Source organism: Gracilinanus agilis, chromosome 4 (assembly GCF_016433145.1).
Source record: "Gracilinanus agilis isolate LMUSP501 chromosome 4, AgileGrace, whole genome shotgun sequence".
In the NCBI taxonomy this organism is placed as follows: Eukaryota; Metazoa; Chordata; class Mammalia; order Didelphimorphia; family Didelphidae; genus Gracilinanus; species Gracilinanus agilis.
Genome location: NC_058133.1, coordinates 474,296,789 through 474,315,180, shown reverse-complemented (window position 1 = coordinate 474,315,180; position 18,392 = coordinate 474,296,789). Strand labels below are relative to the sequence as shown.

The 18,392-nt window shown below is 46.3% G+C and overlaps 2 protein-coding genes across 4 annotated transcripts in view; both read left to right on the top strand.

Moving 5' to 3' along the window:
* Nucleotides 1-221: 221 nt before the first annotated feature.
* PEX11B (peroxisomal biogenesis factor 11 beta) lies at nucleotides 222-7,262 on the top strand. Of its 2 annotated transcripts, none has more exons than XM_044676079.1 (4): nucleotides 222-446; nucleotides 1,368-1,483; nucleotides 4,472-4,673; nucleotides 6,086-7,262. In XM_044676079.1, the coding sequence occupies exons 1-4, from the start codon at nucleotides 391-393 to the stop codon at nucleotides 6,489-6,491; spliced, it is 780 nt and encodes a 259-aa protein (XP_044532014.1). In that variant the 5' UTR covers nucleotides 222-390; the 3' UTR covers nucleotides 6,492-7,262. The 2 variants fall into 2 exon arrangements, with proteins under 2 accessions (XP_044532014.1, XP_044532015.1); XM_044676080.1 differs by lacking the exon at nucleotides 222-446 and adding an exon at nucleotides 632-645.
* Nucleotides 7,263-7,908: 646 nt separating this feature from the next.
* Nucleotides 7,909-18,392, top strand: part of ITGA10 (integrin subunit alpha 10) — a 20,526-nt gene continuing 10,042 nt past the window's right edge. The window contains exons 1-11 of one of the 2 annotated variants that reach the window (XM_044676077.1): nucleotides 7,909-7,960; nucleotides 9,271-9,382; nucleotides 9,743-9,852; nucleotides 10,035-10,126; nucleotides 10,359-10,473; nucleotides 10,758-10,885; nucleotides 10,980-11,128; nucleotides 16,668-16,818; nucleotides 17,026-17,191; nucleotides 17,758-17,831; nucleotides 18,092-18,236. In XM_044676077.1, the coding sequence (XP_044532012.1) occupies nucleotides 7,909-7,960; nucleotides 9,271-9,382; nucleotides 9,743-9,852; nucleotides 10,035-10,126; nucleotides 10,359-10,473; nucleotides 10,758-10,885; nucleotides 10,980-11,128; nucleotides 16,668-16,818; nucleotides 17,026-17,191; nucleotides 17,758-17,831; nucleotides 18,092-18,236 (1,294 nt within the window). The remainder of the gene's footprint in view (nucleotides 7,961-9,270; nucleotides 9,383-9,742; nucleotides 9,853-10,034; nucleotides 10,127-10,358; nucleotides 10,474-10,757; nucleotides 10,886-10,979; nucleotides 11,129-16,667; nucleotides 16,819-17,025; nucleotides 17,192-17,757; nucleotides 17,832-18,091; nucleotides 18,237-18,392) is intronic. The other variant, XM_044676078.1, reaches the window with a different exon arrangement.

Genomic DNA, 18,392 nt, shown 5'->3' with positions numbered 1-18,392 from the left:
CCGCCCCATTTCGGGCAGCGGTCCCACCCGCACCCCTTCTCTAGGCAAGTACTTTAAATGCGGGCGCTGCCTCTGGGCCCAAAGACCGCTCTGGGAGTAGCGCTATAATCCCCGGGGAGAGGGATAGAGAGGGATGGCTGAGAGTCCCGATTCGTCCGAGCCTCAAGGTGAAGCTGAGGCGCTGGCGGAGACGCGGGGCCCCCGCGGGCCCCCGCCCGGCCTTGGCTCTGAGGGGCGGGGCCTCTGCGCGCTTCGCTTCGCTCCCCAGTTTGTCCCTCGCGCGGTGCCGTCGGGCTCTGCGGAGGTGGGCGTGGGAAGGGGAAAGGATACGGGGCCCAACGGGGCAGGACGGGGCCGCAGAGCCGCTTAGTGGACTTCGGTGTCGCCGGCATGGACTCCTGGGTCCGCTTCAGCGCCCAGAGCCAGGCCCGGGAGCGCCTGTGCAGGTGCGGCCGGGATCGGGGGCGCGAGCGAGTACAGACACCTTAGCGGGCAGCTCGGGCTACGGGGGTCAGAGAGGGTCAGTCCCGGGTACGGAGGCCGGGAGAGACTGACCCCTCACGGAGCCAGAACGCGGGCACGGGCGCGGGGTCGGTCGTGAGGGAATGATTCTTTTCCGCCCGCAGGACAGATGGGGAAACTGAGGCATGGGCGGGGGGCCGGGTGGGGAGGGCTGGACATCCCGACGACCAGGCTCCCCTCCTAGAGGATCTCGGACCCTGCTTGCTGTGGTCAGAGCGCGGTGTAGACTCGCTTGGAACCGTCAGGTCCCCACCGCTCCAACTGTTCGCTCCAGGGCCTCAGGGGGCTCGTGCCCACGTGACCCGGGCGGAGTTGAGGGGCGGGGAATCAGAAAGAAGCCTGCTTGGCTCAGCCGCCGCGCGGGGGTGGAGTCGGCGGACTCTAACCCGGGGCGCGGGCCATGGGGGAGGTGTCCCATTAGTGCCCTGTGCCCCATCAGCCAGGGAGCCCCCCAGATTCTCCGGGAAGCCTTGGGTTCCGTGCAGCTATTCCCTCAGCCCCTGGCCAAAGCACACCCCCATCTCACCACTCTACTTGAACACAGAAGGACCACCTCGCACTCCCTCTTTTTTTTTTAACCCTTACACCTTCTATCTTAGATTCCATACGGGCTAGGCAATGGAAGTTAAGAGACTTTCCCGGGGTCACACAGCTAGAAAGTGGCTGAGGAGAAATTTGAACCCAAGACCTCCCATCTCTAGGCCTGGCTCTCTCCACTGAGCCACCTAGCTAGCTCCCAGGGTGTGCAAGTCTTAAGAAAGGTGTCAGTTGGTGAGGGAAGTGTTTCAGTCTGATTTCCATACCACCCTCTCCCTACCTCCACTCCTCTCTCCTCCTTCCTATAGGGCTGCCCAATATGCCTGCTCCCTTCTTGGTCATGCACTGCAGAAACATGGGGCAAGTCCAGAACTTCAGAAGCAAATCCGACAGTTGGAGGGTCATCTGAGCCTTGGACGAAAACGTAAGTGGCTCTTTTAGGCCTTCTCTGAATAGATGGGGGTCAAGTATTCAGTAATTCCTTTTGACTTCCTTTCATGGCTCTTCCTGACAGCTCTTCTCCCCAACTCTCCTCACTAGTTTTACCAAAAATCTCTTTAAAATATTTTGTTAATGCTCTTTTCTTTTTTAACATCTGTCATTTCTCAGTGACTTTTTTTGCTACCTCATGATCTTTCCTTTTAAATATAGTTAAGCAAAGCAAATTAATACATTATGTCTGATCATGCATCATTATTCCAAACCTATAAGTACCATCTTTCTCTGGAAAAGAGAATAGGCATACCTCATGACAATCAAGATTGGTTATTGCATTGATTAGATTTTTTTTTTAATTAACCCTAACTTTCTGTGGAAATAACTCAAAGCAGAAGAAAAAGGGCTAGTCCAATGGGATTATGTGACTACTTCAGGATTACACAACCAGGAAGTGTCTGAGATCAGATTTTAACCCATGTCCCCACTCCAAGCCTAACCTTCTATACCTTGTGCTACCAGGCTTCCTCATTGATTACAAGAGTTTTGAGGTTATTCGTTGTTGTTTACCTATATAGTATCATGGTCATTGCTTCAATTGTTTACCTGACTGTTTACCTCACTGTGCCCAGTTCATAGGAATCTTACCAAGTTTTTCTGAATTCTTCATATTTGATGTTTCTTATAATATAGTAATATTTCATTACATTCATATGCCACGATTTTTTCAGATATTCCCACAATAGGGACCCATATCCTTCCATTTCTTTGCTACCACAAAAAAAAGTACTGCTATGAATATTTTTGTATATGTGGAGGCTTTCCCTCTATCTTTGACTTTTTTTGGATATATGCCTAGTTGTGGTATCACAGGATTAAAGGGTACATACAATTTAGTGACTTAACTACTCTACTACTAAATGATTTTCTACATGGTTGGACTAGTTCGGAGCTCCACCAATGATACATTTTTCGTGCCTGTCTTTCCACAAACAAATGAAACATTTACCATTTTTGTTTTTTGTCATCTTTGCTAGTCTGATGATTGTGAGGTAATCTTGTTTTATTTTGCTTTTTTAAACCCTTACCTTCCATCTTAGAATTGAGACTTTGTATCAGTTCCAAGGCAGAAGAGCAACAATAGCTAGGCATTTGGGGTTAAGTGACTTGCCCAGGGTTACACAGGAAATGGCTAAGGTAAGATTTGAATCCAGGACCTCCCTATCTCCAGGCCTGACTTTCTATTTCTGAACCCATCTATCTTCACCACACACTCCCTCCCTCCCCCCATCCCTCCCTTCTGAGAGAATTAGCCTTTCTCTTCCTAGGGATTTGGAATACTCATATTTTTGTTAATAACTTAAATTTATTCTTTTGATAATTGCCTCATCATATCTTTTGATTACTTATAATGGGTCTTGTTATTATATATTATATCAATTCCCTCTTTATCTTGTGTATGTTATTATCAAAGATCTTTACTGTTACTGCAAAGATTTTTTATTCAGGTCAGCAACTTTTCTCCTAATTCTAATAATATTGTTTGTGCAAAAGCTTTTCAGTTTTATGTAATTGAAATGACCTAGTTTATCTTTTGTGATCACCATTTATTTCCCATTGTATGATTAAGAATGCTTTTCCAGCCTTAGCTTTTCTCCCTCGTTCTTGTTTTCCAGTTGAAGTGGCAAGAAGGCACAGTACAGGTAGGGGACTAGAAGGAGAAAGAGAGGTTGATTCAAACTGTGAACCAAAGAGAATGGAAAAAATGTCATTAGAGTTTTAAGTTTTCAAAGATTAAGAAACTTTAACTTGACTCTCCTCAACCTTCTGCTTGCTTCTTACTTTTGTCCTGTTGCTTGCTCTTGGGCCCAGTGTGGCCTCATGTTGCTGTAGAAACATACCCAAATTTGTAGCAATGTCTTGCCCCAAGAATGTAAGACTCAAGCAGTGCAAATCAGCATTAAAAAAAGAATTTTATTTGAAGAAGAGGTTTGAGGTGATATAACAGCCTAATAGCAGATGGAATAGCCTTGGGGCTAATGGATTAGCCTGGTGACTAATAGAGTAGCTTAATGGGTGATGGAGTGGCAGCCCCAGGTTTATAGTAGCCCCATAGCCCTGGCCTGATGGATTAGCCTCTGAGTTTGTGGAGTTGCAGCTCTGAAGCTGATAGAATAGCAGCTCTCAGGGGTGGTGCAGTAGCTAGCTCAATAGATAATGAAGTAGCATCACCAAGTGTGGAGTAGTAGCTCTGCTTCTCTGTGGATCAGGGTCAGCAGGGTCTTGGGGCTTGTCATCTCCCATTCCAGAAAAATCTTCACCTTTCCCCAAAACCCTGGAAAATGGACATGGTCGAATTCAGGTGGAGATATGTTTTTGGCTTTGACATGTATGTTGTAAGGAATAAGGAGTATGTGTAGGTTTGGGAGATCCTTCTGGACTGCCAGAGCCCTGAGTAAGCAAATCTCATATTCTCCCCATTGTCCACCTTGTCATCATTTGTCAGTGTGAGAGAGGCTTTGCTAACTTTCCTGGTAATATTTTCTTCAATGAAGGGAGCAGGGATGGGGATGTAGTACGTTGGAGGACAGCTATAGGTAATTAATTACATCTTACAGTTCAGAACTAAAGTAAATATAGAACAATATGAGAAATTAATAAAAACAGAGCAGCACAAAGCTGATGCCTAGTCTAGAACATTACAGATCTAGTACAGGTGATCGATGCTGCAATTTAAGCTTGACTAATGCTGAAATAACAGATTTTCAGTTGATGTTTTAACTAGTACTACCTGGTAAGAAATATAAGATTTCAGAGCACAAGGGTCTTGCTCATATTATTGCCCCTCACTGCCCACTGCCAGCCTCTGTCACTTAGGCTTGTTTTGTCTGCCCTTGGCCATCTTGTTCAGCTCTCTTCTTATTTGCTGCATTTGCCTCTCCTGTCTCACCTCTCCCCTTACCCTTTTCCCATGCAGTTCTTCGCCTGGGTAATTCAGCAGATGCCCTCGAGTCCGCCAAACGGGCTGTGCATCTGTCAGATGTCGTCCTTCGGTTCTGCATCACTGTCAGCCATCTCAATCGAGCCTTGTACTTCGCCTGTGACAACGTCTTGTGGGCTGGAAAGGCTGGGCTGGCTCCCTTTGTGGACCAGGAGAAATGGGCCCAGCGTTCATTCAGGTTAGAGACTCCTCTGCTCTTGCACTTCATCTCACCTTGGGGACCTTCTCTCTAAGACCTGGGAAAATGAGCCTTCAGTGACAGCTGGCCACCCCAAACCAGCACACCTTAACCATTTGAATCTTGATTCCACTGATTCTGATCTTCCTGTGGGCGAGGGGATGTTTATGGATAGAATACTAGATTCTCAGTTGGGAAGACTTGGATTCAAATCCTGCTCTGACTCACTGACTAGGCAACTGTGTGCAAGTCATGTACTCACTTTGAACCACAGCTTCCCCAATTTGTAAAAACTGGGGCAATAATACAGTTGTCTACCTTCAAGGATCTTTTATGAGGTCAGAATAAGATAATGTATATAAAGTCATTTTCAGTGTTTAAGGCATACTCAAAATGTCTAATATTATTATTAAAAGATGCCAAGATTTTATGGAATAGAAGACATTAGGAATTGTAGCAGCTGACCTTTGAGTCAGGAAAACCTGGGTAAAGTGTTGCCTCTGACACATTGGCTGTGTGGCTCTGGGCTCTGTCCTATTGCCACTCAATGCCCAGGCAGCTCTGTAAGGCAGACAGATGCAGAGAAGGTGCAGATCTGCATTGGTCTTCACTGGAAGCTTTCTGAACTGATGAACTCCCAGATCTAAGAAAAAACTTGGGGCAGCCTACTCTGGCTATGATACCCTTCCTTCCCTTTCCTTTCATTCTTTATCATTCCTATTTCCTAGTCTGTGGTCTTTGTAGTTTCTATATATCTGCCTTTCATCTTATTCCTCCTGCCATCTCAAACTTCCTTCTTAGTCATTTGCCAGTGTAGACATAACTGTGCATGTGGGTGGTGCTCTCTGGAGTACCAATAAGCAGAATTTTTCAGTGTCTACCATAATTAGAGCATTATACCAGGTGCTGTTGAGTAAATACAAAAAAAGATGAAAGATTGAAATTCAGTTATAGAAGCATCTGTCACACACCTACTGTGTGGTTGGAAGATTCAGGGAAAGGGACTTTTCCCCTAGGAAGTTAGATAGTAACTTAGAATCTCCTGTAGCTACGGAGACTAAATATAAACTAGAAACAAGTAAGGCTCATTTTTGTAGGAGGAAAAACAGTGCCTATTAATGCTGTATAAACTGGATATCGAAGTTCTAGGTAGAGCAGGGAGCCCAATTAGGTGAGGTTAGTATCAGAATGTTTCCTAAGTTTTGAGCAAGGTTTCAAAGGTATTGAGGAATGCCAATTGGTAATGAAAAAGTAGGAACACATTCCAGAATGGGGAAAAGGCATGTGATTGGGGGTGATCTGATGTGATTTTTTTAGCACAATAAGCCAGAAGAAAATGTCTTAATCATGTGAGGATGAGCTCAGATTTCCCTCCATCATACTGATCTTTCTACTTTGTACCTTTGTCCCAGGTACTACTTATTTTCCCTCATCATGAATTTGAGCCGTGATGCCTATGAGATCCGACTACTGATGGAGCAGGAGTCTTCAACTTGTGGCCGTCGGCTGAAGGGCTCAGCAGGAGGGACCCTGGGAGGTGGCGAAGCTGAGGTTGCAGTGGGGGGCAGTGCCCCAGGAGGGAGTCTGCCCTATCTGGCCCTGCAGCTTCGACTTCAGGTTCTTCTCCTCGCCCGGGTTCTACGAGGCCATCCTCCCCTCCTGCTAGATGTGGTCAGAAATACTTGTGACCTCTTCATCCCTCTGGACAAGCTAGGCCTGTGGCGTTGTGGCCCTGGAGTTGTGGGGCTCTGTGGTCTGGTGTCCTCCATCCTATCTATCCTCACCTTGCTCTGTCCTTGGCTTCGACTCAAGCCCTGACACTAAATTGTAGGGTGGAGGAGAGTCTGAGCTGAAAATGGAGAGAGGTGGCAGGTTCTTTCTCTTGTTCCATTGTTACCCTGACTTTCCTTCTAGTTAAAAGAATTAGAGATGAAGAATGACTAGGGGATAAAGGGTGGCCCTTGGGTTCAATGGGATAATTCTCTCCCTCTCTTATTGCACTGATTCTTTATGTCTCTTGAGTCTCTTCTTGCTATTTTAAATTAAATTTTATTTTTTTCAATCAATAAAAATCCTCCTCCTCTCTCTCCCACTCCCCCATTGAGAAAGAAAAAACCCCTATTACAAACATGTATAGTTATCATCTTACTTTTTTCTAATTTCCCTCTCAGATTTGTTTCTGAGACTAATTTCTTCCTCATCCTTTATCCCAGTTATTTCATTACTAGGTACCTTTCCCTTGAGGAAAGAAGAGAGACTCAGGATTTTGATCCATAATGCCTTAGCTATTCCTCTTTTGGTACAGAGGACGATGGGCTGGATGGAGAATGGCCCAGTTGTCTCCCCTCAGCTTTTTGTCCATTGGTGCCATTTTTTCTTCCTCTTCTGTCCTCACTCCTGTATTCTTGGTCATGGCTTTTGTTTCTCAGGCCCTTTTACCTTCCAGTCTCATTCCCTACCTATGATGCTGTCTGGGTTCAGCATCCTACTGTAAATACTGTACAATGACCTGTAAATAGCTCTGGCCAAAGCCACTGCCCGCTGGCCAACTCAAAGGGCAACAGATTAAAGATGAGTCTTGCTCATTGACCTTTGGATTGGTCATTTGGGGGCCTCTGCTCTAGCTCTGTGGTGTTGGCCATCATCATCAAGTACTGATTGCACTGCTCAGGGGGCCGGCCTCGGTGCTAGAGATGCGAAAGGAACAGAGAGGCTGTCTGTCTTCAGGGGCTCAGCTGACAACTATAAAGTCCAGAGCTTGATTCCACAAGCCTTGTGTGAGAACTGACTTTCCCCTTGAACCATGCCTTGCTCCTAAAACACTCCAGTTTATTCACATGCAGCCACAGCTTGTGACAGAATAAGTCCTATTCTGTGGGGCAGGGAAGTGGGATGTCTCTGCCTCTGGTGGTACTCTTAGGGAATCCCCAAACCTCCCCCCCCCCTGCCAGGAAACAAACCAAATGACCCAAGGGATAGGTGAGGTGAGTAGATGCCTCTGCTGGGCCTTCCCTAGGAGGCCGCCAGGGGGCAGCAGGGGAGGGCGAGAAGCCCGCCCCGCTGGCCCCTGGCTTTGGTGTGGAGTTCCCTCCAAGTTCCCCAGCATCCCTCCTCCTGGCCAGTCCGACTTTATTTTTAGCTGCCAATGGGAGGGGGGCGGGACAGGAGGGCAAGTAGAGAAACACTCCGGGACAGGAGCACAGAGAACTCCTCAGACCCAGAAGAACGGCCAGGAATGGAGCTGCCCCTCACCCCTCACCTCACCCTACCCCTGTTGCTCCTGGCAGGTGAGGGAGGTTACCCGTTTGGTCGGAAGGGAGGTATGTGGGAGGGCTTGGGGCTGGGACCTTAGGGCTAAAAGTGTCCTTCGTTGGGCAGGGGACAGCCCATTGATGGGAGCCCTGTGGACAGGGCTCTGAGAAGAGCCACTAAGTCTGTGTCGACTGTGGCCAGGAATTACTCCCTCCTCACAAGTTGATACTGGGGGAGATCTAGGGTGCTGGTGAGAGCCTTTGCCCAGTTGCCTGGATCTGGTGCCCAGAGTCCTCCTGTGCCCCCTTGGCTACCCCCATGTGGCTCCTCACCCTCAGAGCCTTAGTGCTAGCATCCTGAGAAGGACCAGCGGGCCACATGCAGTTTCCATCCCATCTACTGATTTCTAGTGTCTAGAATGAAAGATGTTAAAGACATTCTTTTGTTCCAACAGGCATTCGTTCAGAAGAGAGTAGGGGGAGGGATGGGAGGGAGGGAACCCTAAAAGGTGGGGGTGGCTCAGCCTTGGTTTGAGGGGATCTTGGCTTTCCCCTGTAATCTGTGTTTCCCAAATTACCATCTTTGAGCCTGGAGAGAGGTTGGGTTAGGAACACAGGGACCCCCTAGGACACCTCTGTGGGGTCCCCAGGAGGGGACTAAGTTATTCAGAGAGTGGACAGGGTCCTTGTTAGGGGGTGGGATGTTGATTTACTGGGAAGGCAGAAGGGTGGCAGGCTCTGGGACCCCTGCGGTGGGGAGAGAGAAATTTGTGTGTGGGCAGGCTGCCCCACCCGGGTAATTGCCACTGAGGTTTCCGGGGCTGAGACCTAAGACACAGGAATCTGTGTGCGTGCGCATAGGACACACTAACGCTGAATGATGGGGAGAGACAGATAGCCCTCTGTCCTTTCATGGTCCCTTTAGGCTCAGGTCTACAGGGGCTTTTTCTGGCACTGCGGGAAGCTCCCAGCCCCCTATCCTTGTTAAAGCTGTCCAGGTTGGGTGAAGGGAGGGAGGAGAAGTGGGGGCGAGTAATCTGACCCTTCTGATTGATTCTGTGAAAGCGATTTCGGGGGCGGGAATGAAGACACAGCTGGGTATGTCATTGTGGCTAAGGGCCAGAGACAGGATGAACAGGACATCTGGATAGAAACACAAGGTAGAATGTACCCTTGGCCACCAGACACACGGATGGAAACTTCGTTTCAGAGCTCCACATTCAGGAGAGGGATGGACAGGCTTGGGCCAACACTGCCATGGTGCAGTTTCTTCCCTTGGCCAACCACCTTAGCCTTTGACCTGATGACTGATCCTGCCTCCCTCCCTTCTTCCCTCCCTCTCCCAGGGCTCTGCTCCCCCTTCAACTTGGACGCTAGTCATCCCCGACTATTTCCAGGACCACCAGAGGCCGAGTTTGGATACAGTGTCTTACAGCATGTGGGGGGAGGACGTCGATGGTGAGGGAAGCCTGGGAAGATGTGGGGGGCTGTGATGGTGAAAGGAACCCAAGAAGGGGTTAGGATTGTGGTGGTGCTGATAAAAGGGACACCGGTGGGGAAGTGAGGATATAACTTAGGTTAGGCCAGATTATCCCACGTGAACCATCAATAATAAAGAAATCATTCCCATTCAATTGTCAATTTTTTGAATTTTTCATTTCATTACTTTCAGAAGGGATGGAGTGCTTATCTGGGGTCTTGTTTGAAGGGAGGAATACAAGTTGCTGAACTGATTTCCTGGGATGGTTACCAACTGAGGGCTCTAGCATTCAGTCTATCTTTCCCCATGCTCCTGTTCTTGCCGCCCCTGTTCTGCAGGATATTGGTGGGTGCCCCTTGGGATGGACCTTCAGGGGACAGGAGAGGAGATGTTTATCTCTGCCCTGTGGAGGAATGGCCTAATGCCTCATGTGCCAAGGGCCATCTGGGTAAGGAGATGCCTCTCCCTTTCCACTTCCCTCTTCTGTCCTATTCTGGGCCCCTCGTTTCCCTAGCCTCCCCACTCCCCAGTAAGACTCTCCTATCCTGTCCTGGGATTTCCTAAATCCTCCTTCTCTTATGAATTCATGTCCCACAAACCCATGTTCCCCAACTTCAATACCGTCTCCAGGTGACTATCCACTAGGAAACTCATCAAGTCGGGCTGTGAACATGCACCTTGGGATGTCACTGCTGAAAATAGATGCGGATGGCGGGTTCATGGTGAGGTGCCCCTGAGAGGGGTCATGGCAGTGAATGATCTGGGGGGAGCCTATGGGGGTCTGTTGAGGAGAGGGGCAGGAAGTTAATAGTGCAGGAGGTAGGGAAGGACCAAATGAGAGACCAAGGAGGAACAAGGGATGCCTGTAACTTCTAGCTGGGCCTTGAGAATGGGGAATGGAATGCTACCCTGGGATCCGGGAATAACATTTCCACCCTGTTTCTCCTTCCCCAGGCCTGTGCCCCGCTGTGGTCTCGTGCCTGTGGTACCTCAGTGTTCAGCTCTGGGATCTGTGCCCAAGTGGATGCCTCATTCCGGCCCTGGGGGAGTTTAGCTCCTACTGCCCAGCGTGAGCCAGGGGAAGAGGATGGGGGGAGGGAAAAGAGCAAGCACCCACTATGTGCCAGGCTCTGTGCTAAGCCCTTTACTTATGTCTTATTCGATCCTCACAAAAACACTTAAAAGAAAGGGTTATTATTAACCCATTTTCCAGATCAGGAAATGGGACTTGCCCAAGGTCACATAGCTACTACAAAGCAGAGCTTGGACTTATGCCCACTGGTGTTCTTTTCACTGCCTCTCCACTAGCCCTGATATCCTTTAGCCTCACCATTCCCTGCCTCAAAAATCTAGGCTGCCCTACATACATGGATGTGGTCATTGTCCTGGATGGTTCCAACAGCATCTACCCCTGGGCTGAGGTTCAGACTTTCCTGCGCAGATTGGTGGGGAGGCTGTTCATAGACCCTGAACAGATTCAGGTGAGGAGAGCAGTCCGAGTGCCAGGGGGAGTCAGAAATTTGTGCCTGGGCAAGGGCAGCCAGAAGAAGCATCCTCAAAGCTGTCCCTCCCCAGGTTGGGCTGGTTCAGTATGGGGAGACTGCTGTCCATGAATGGTCACTTGGAGATTTCCGGACCAAGGAAGAGGTCGTGAGGGCTGCAAGGAATCTGAGCCGGAGAGAAGGACGAGAAACCCACACTGCGCAGGCAATAATGGTGGCTTGGTGAGGTGGGGCAGGGATAATGGAGGGCGGGGATGGGAGGACCTGGGGGACAGGAAATAAGAACGAAACAGGGAGAGATTCTGGGAGACAACAGACACTCCCCCCACCCATTGCTTATGCTTTTTTAATTTTAAATTTTTTTAATTTTATTTTTTTACATTTTTAAACCCTTAACTTCTGTGTATTGGCTCCTAGGTGGAAGAGTGGTAAGGGTGGGCAGTGGGGGTCAAGTGACTTGTCCAGGGTCACATAGCTGGAAAGTGTCTGAGGCCGGATTTGAATCTAGGACCTCCTGTTTCTAGGCCTGACTCTCAATCTACTACCTAGCTGCCCCCTATGCTTTTTTTTTTTTTTTAAACCCTTAACTTCTATGTATTGGCTCCTAGGTGGAAGAGTGGTGAGGGTGGGCAATGGGGGTTAAGTGACTTGCCCAGGGCCACACAGCTGGGAAATGTCTGAGGCCGGATTTGAACCTAGGACCTCCCATCTCTAGGTCTGGCTCTCAATCCACTGAGCTACCCAGCTGCCCCCCCCTATGCTTTTTGATAGGGGAGTGAGAGTGGGGAGGAAATAGAAGCAAGTAGAATGTAAATTTGGAGTTGTAATAATTCTTTCCCCATAATTCTTCTAAGTTTCTATTTCAGGTGTCAGTTTTTCTCCATATTTCTCTAGCCCAACAAATTTAATTTATTTGATGCCTCCACAATAATTATAAATTTGAAAGGGACCTTAGGGATCATCTACTCCGAATTCTTCCCAAAATATAAATCCCTGCATTATATCACTGACAAGTGGTTGTCCATTTTCTGACTGAATATTTCCAGTGATGGGAAGCTCTTTACCTTACGAGGTAGTCCTTCTCATTTTTTAAAAGCTCTCTATATTGGGCAGTCTAGCCTTATATTGAGATGAAGTTCACCTTCTGTTAAACTTCTGTCTGTTTAATTTAGTTTGCCCTGTTGGAGCCAAGCAGAGTAAGTCCAAGGCTCGCTAGAGAAAAGAACTTCGGTTGGGAAGGCAAAGGATCTGGTTTCAGATCTTGGCTCAGATACTTACTAGTTGTATGACCTTGGGGAAGTCACCTCAGTTCTCTGGACTAAAAAACAAGAGGTTTTCAAGGATCACTTCTAAGATCCCTTCCTTCCCTAAAATCAATACTATATCTTCCATATTACTGTCCCTTCAAATAGTTGAATATGGAAGTCTTGTCCTCTTAGTTGTGCAATCTGAATAGGGTCCTTCAACTGAGACTCATGATAAATTCTAAAAACAAGAAGGGCTTAACAAATATGTGTTAGAGGCAAGAACAACCAGAAAAGAAGAGATCCAGATTTGGGGAGGATGGGATCTTGTTTTAATGGATGACAAAGAAAATGCAGAATTTCCCAAATCCCATTTTATTTCTTTTTCCTTTGTTAAGGAAAACTCAATTCAGCAGAGAGGTTAAGCCAACTATGAGCCAGGCACTGTGCTAGGTGCTAGAGATACGAAGACAAAAATGAGATATTTCCAAAGAGTTTACATTCTATTGGGGGGAATACAACATGTGCACTGATAAGAATAAAAAGAATATTTTGTGACAGGGAGAGAATTGGACAAAGGAGAAGTCAGACAAAGGCAATATTTAAGGAGCAAAAGTCGACACAGGGAAGTTAATAAACACCTGAGCTGAGCCTTGAATGGGAAGTAAAGAATCAGAAAGTCAGATCTGAAGAGGGAGTGGTACATTCCAGGCACATCTTAGCTTGTGGGACCACACAAAGCTTGGAGATGTCATGCTGAGTTCAAGAACTCTTAGCTCAGTTTGGCTGAAATGTAGAATACTTGAAGGGGAATAATGTGAAATAAGACTGGAAAGGTAGGTTGGAACCAGACTGTTGAGGACTTTGAATGCTAAACTCAGAATTTTTCTTTGATCATTGAAACAATCGGTTTTTGAGCAGGGGAATAACGAACATAGTCAGGTATGTGTCTTAGAGAGATTCTGGTAGTTTTTTTGAAGGGGGAATTGGAGAGGCAGGGCAACCAGTTTGGAAGCTGTTATAATAATTATGTGGTGAGTGTTAATGCCAGAGGAGGGGCCATGTATAAAAGATGTTGGCAAGATATAAAGCAAGGTACTGATAAGATTTGTCAATTCATTGGATATGAGGTTAGAGGGCATGGAGAGGGAAGAGTCAAAGATGACGCTGAGGTTACAGGGCTGAAGGCAGGACTCTCAACAGAAATGAGAATTGGAAGAAGGCTAGGTGAGAGATGCTGAACTGTTTATTAAATTGCTGAAAAGTTGTCAGTGATCTTTGAGGAACTGTGGCAAACAGGAGAGGTGCTCATGGAGGGCCGGTGATGTGTCCACGTTCTGATGTTTTTAAAGGAGCCGAAAGATGCATTTAATAAACTAGAGGCTGATCCGGAAGAAGTTCATCCCTCTCCCTATTTCTCCAAAAGTCTGTGTTCACTGTCCCCTCCAAAATTTGGCTCAAAACTAATTTCTTCCAGAAAGCTTTCCTTGTCCAATACCATTGGTTCCTGAGCCCCTTCCTTTGTATCCTTTTGGTACTAATGTAATATAGCATTTCTACTTTTCAATACATTGTGTAAGTGTGTTTCTCAGTTGTTTAATTCTTTCAATTCAACCAAAAGATATTTAGTGTCTCCTATGTGTAGAACACTCTTCTAGGGAAAATCCTAAGCAAAGCCTAGATCAACTGGTTGCTGCTGTCATAAATCTCACAGTCTGGGAGGAAGATGAAATCCATGGACAAATCAATACACGTATTATGTAACAGATGTAGTAGAAGGGTAAACAACAATATGCAGTGTGATGCCTTCAAGTATTCATTGAAGAGACAGCATTTCAAGCATGACAATCAGCTTGCATGAAGGCACAGAGACAAAAAAATGGGATGCTTCGTATGGGGAACAAATGGGTCAATTTGACTGGAATATCTAGTACATATCCTTTTCTAGCCCCCAGTAATTGTCTACTTGCCCATTCCAAGGACTGAAGTTAGTCCATAAAAAAGTACTGAATAATCAGTGCCAAAAGTTATTCTATTTACTCTGTCTATAGGCTGTACATTTAAACATAGGTACACATTTAAAGATAAAAAAGAAGAGTCTATATTTTAATCTTAGATCCCCCTGAAGTTGTTTGAATGAAGACAAAGAAGTTAATTGGAGAAATGTTGTAGAGGTATAATCAATGATGTGGCCATTTATTGGACAGGAGACATAAGGGAAAGCTGTATCTAGGTGACTAGAAGGAGTGACTAGAAGGAGAGAGCCCTAGAGAAATGAGGAGGAAGGGTGGGTTTGGGAAGAAAGATAATGAGTTCTGTTTTGGATGCCTTGCGTTTAAGATGCCTATGGAACATCGAGGTAGAAATGCCCAGCAAGTAGTTGATGATATGGGACTTCAGCTTAGGAGAGATATTAGTATTACATAGGGCATAGTGGAGAGAGTTCCTAATTTGGAGTCAGAAAGACCAGGGTTTGAATCTCACTCTGAACATTTAACAATCATTAATCTGGATAAGTCACTTAAACTTAAACTTTCTCATCTGTAAAATGAGAGGATTGGACATAACCTCTAAGGCCCCTTGCTCTATGATACTGTATGTAAATCTGAGAATCTTCTGTATAGAAATAGTTATTGAACCTCATGGAGTTGATAAAATCACCAACCAGTCAATCTTAAAAGGCCTTTAATCAGAGTCATGAAAAAGAATATTGAAAGAGAAGAGAATCCAGAGTAGGGAAGATGGAGTAGGGGATACATTCCAGATGTAGGAAATAACCCAAACACAAGCGTTTAGAAAGGAAGGTACACGGCGTGTTCTAGGGATGCAGTTCGACTGAAACATAGAGTATGTGGAGGGAAGTAGTATATGATTGGGCTGAATAGGTAGGTAGCATAGAACCCCATCATGGAGAACTTATAAAGAAATTTGAGCCTAACTAGATAGGATATTATTGCTAAGATTTTTATTAAAACAAAAAGCAAAATTGATCAAGTTCTAACTATTTTGCTTCCCACATTTAGCAGCTTAGATGATTTAAAAAAAATTTTTGTTTTTAGCATTCATTTTTTTTTAAATTTTGAGTTCAAATTCTCTCCCTCCCTCCAGGCCCTCCCCCCAATTGTAAATGTGTGATTTGTGTCATAAACCAGCATACTTGTTAAGAAAGGAAAAAAGAGAACTTATGCACAAAACTTACATATCTCAATAAGATTAATAAAGAATATTCTTTATAGTCAACCAAGGAAGGCCAAAGACAGAATACTAAAAGTTCTCAGGTCTTTGTTTGAGCCCCTACTTAGCTATCTGAAAGAGTTCTTACATTGTCAACTCAACTCATGGGTGGGCAGCACCAGGTATGGCTTTGGATTTTCTCTATTAAAAATCTCATTTCTAATTTGTACCAGTCATATTTCAATGATTTTCCTTATTTCCCAGGGATTCTAGGTTAGTCATTGATAGAGAAGCAAGTTGCTATCTGTTATCTCTGCTCTTAGATCTTTACTTTGAAATCTTTTAGCATTATACTTGGTTGAGGGGGCAAAGGAGGTAGAAGACAGTTTGACTTATCCCGCTGCTGCTTTGTAAATGTATTGGGCCTACACTTGTGGAGACAGGAGCCTGCTCTCTCATGCCCTTGAATGGACTCTAAAGCATTTATCTGTACATTTCTCTGAGCCCAGGGGCTCCTCCTCCCACACAAGTGGCCATTAGCTCATATGGGACCCCATGGATAAACAAGGAACAGAGCTGCCATTAAGTTTGTTCATCACCCAAATTTCTGATTTAACTCTCTTCAACTAGTCTCCAGAATCTAAAGCAGCCTATAGGCAGGGTAAGGAGAACAACTTTTGCCACTGATTATGCAGTACTTTCTTATATTAGACTAACTTCAATCTATGCGATGGACTAGCAGACAGTTACTGGGGGTTAGAACAGGCCTTCTTTGGCAGCCATTCGGGTGCCAGTGAAATCTTTGGGGTGTATCGACATGACCAGTCTTATACATAAAGAATATTAATCTGATGAGGTAGGGAAGAGTAGAGGTAGGAAGACCTATCAGGAGGTGGTGTCAGGAGGTTGATAATGAGGATCTGTTGCAAGATAGGACAGTGGGAAGAAAGTAGGGAGGAGTGGATTGGAGAATACAGGTAAGGGAAAATCTTCTCTGGAGCTTGGTTAACTCATTGGGTATGACAGGTGAGGAGGAGGGAAGACTGCACCATGGCACAGCTCCTGTATCTTCAGCTAGAGCCTAGCTCCCTTCAAGGTAGAGACTCAGTCTTATTTTCTTTGTTTCCCTCCATGGCTCCTGGTACACAGTTATAGCACTGACTCACAGACCCATTTGACCCCCGTTGCATTCATTTTTGTCTCTTTCTCCCAGTTTATCCTAGTTTGGTCTGGGCCATGGGGGGGGGGGAGAGAGAGAGAGAGAGAGAGAGAGAGAGAGAGAGAGAGAGAGAGAGAGAAGATTCCAGCGTCTTATCTCTTCTTTAACTTTCCTCCTATCCCAGCACAGAAGGATTCAGTCCTTCCCGAGGGGGCCGGCCAGAGGCTGCCCGGTTGCTAGTTGTTGTCACAGATGGGGAATCTCATGATGGAGAGGAGCTTCCAGCAGCACTCAAAGCCTGTGAGGCTGGCAGAGTGACCCGATATGGGATTGCGGTAAGAAATGGAGGTGGTAGTGATGGAGGTGTTGGGGAATGGAAAAAATATATTGGGGCATGAGGACTTGGGGGAAAAAAGGAGAACACTGTCAGCTACTAGTAACTACCTCTCACCACTGCAAACACTAGCTTTACCCTCCCTGCACTGGCCCCCAATCCCCCATCCTATTACAACTCCAGTTTCTAGATCTGTAACCTTACCCAGGTCCTGGGCCACTACATCCGAAGGCAACGGGATCCCAGCTCCTTCCTTCGGGAAATCAGGACCATTGCTAGCGATCCAGATGAGAGATTCTTCTTCAATGTCACGGATGAGGCTGCACTGACTGACATTGTGGATGCCCTGGGGGACCGGATCTTTGGACTGGAGGGTAGGACGGGGAATCTGAGAATCTGAAAGGCTGAAAGATACCTTCCTCTGGGATCTTCTGATTCCACCTCTAGAACCTGAGACTCATCCCCAACATCCCTGTATAGCCCCTCTTTGAAAACCTGTACCTTGGGGGCAGCTGGGTGGCTCAGTGGATTGAGAGCCAGGCCTAGAGATGGGAGGTCCTAGGTTCAAATCTGACCTCAGACACTTCCCAGCTGTGTGACCCTGGGCAAGTCACTTGACCCCCATTGCCCACCCTTACCACTCTTCTGCCTTGAAATCAATACATAGTATTGACTCCAAGATAGAAGGTGAGGGAATTCACCTCCCTAGTGAAGGAGTAGTCCATTCCATTTTTGGACAGCTCTAATTAGAAAGTTCCCAAATGCTAAGTTGATTTCCTTTAACTTTAAGGCATTGAAAAAGATGAGTTTAATGGGAGTTGATCTTGGGGACAGAGGAGACTGGGATTGAGAGTATTTCAAAACTGGTCTGCATTAACCATCCTGGCCTGCATCCTGTCTCTGTCTCATTTTATTCTCCTGATGCTCTTTCTTATCCCAGGTTCCCATGGGGAGAACGAAAGCTCCTTCGGACTAGAGATGTCTCAGATTGGCTTCTCTACTCATCAGCTAAAGGTCAGACATTCTCTTTTGCTATTGCAGCCCTGCACCCAGATGCCCTCAGCCCCACTAACCTCACTGAGTCTCTTTCTATCTAACTTGACTTCCAGAACCTGCTCTCAATGCTCTTATCCTTTCTAGGAGAATTTTTCTTTGTAATAACTCCCCAGGACCCCATAGCTACCTTTTCCCTCTTAGAGATGAATGTTTCCCTGTGAATCCCTTTGCCTCCTCAGTGATCCCTATGACTCCTCAATATTTCCCCATTCCCACAGGATGGGATCCTCTTTGGAATGGTGGGGGCCTATGACTGGGGAGGCTCAGTGCTGTGGCTAAAAGAGGGCCACCGACTCTTTCCACCCCGGACAGCCCTAGAGGATGAATTCCCTACCGCACTGCAGAATCATGCTGCTTATCTGGGTGAGTGTTAGATGGCTCCTCGGATAGAGAGCAATGGACTCCAAGGGCAGCTAAAAGCATCTTCTCTTCTCTTCTCTTCTCTTCTCTTCTCTTCTCTTCTCTTCTCTTCTCTTCTCTTCTCTTCTCTCCTCTTCTCTCCTCTTTTCTCCTCTTTCC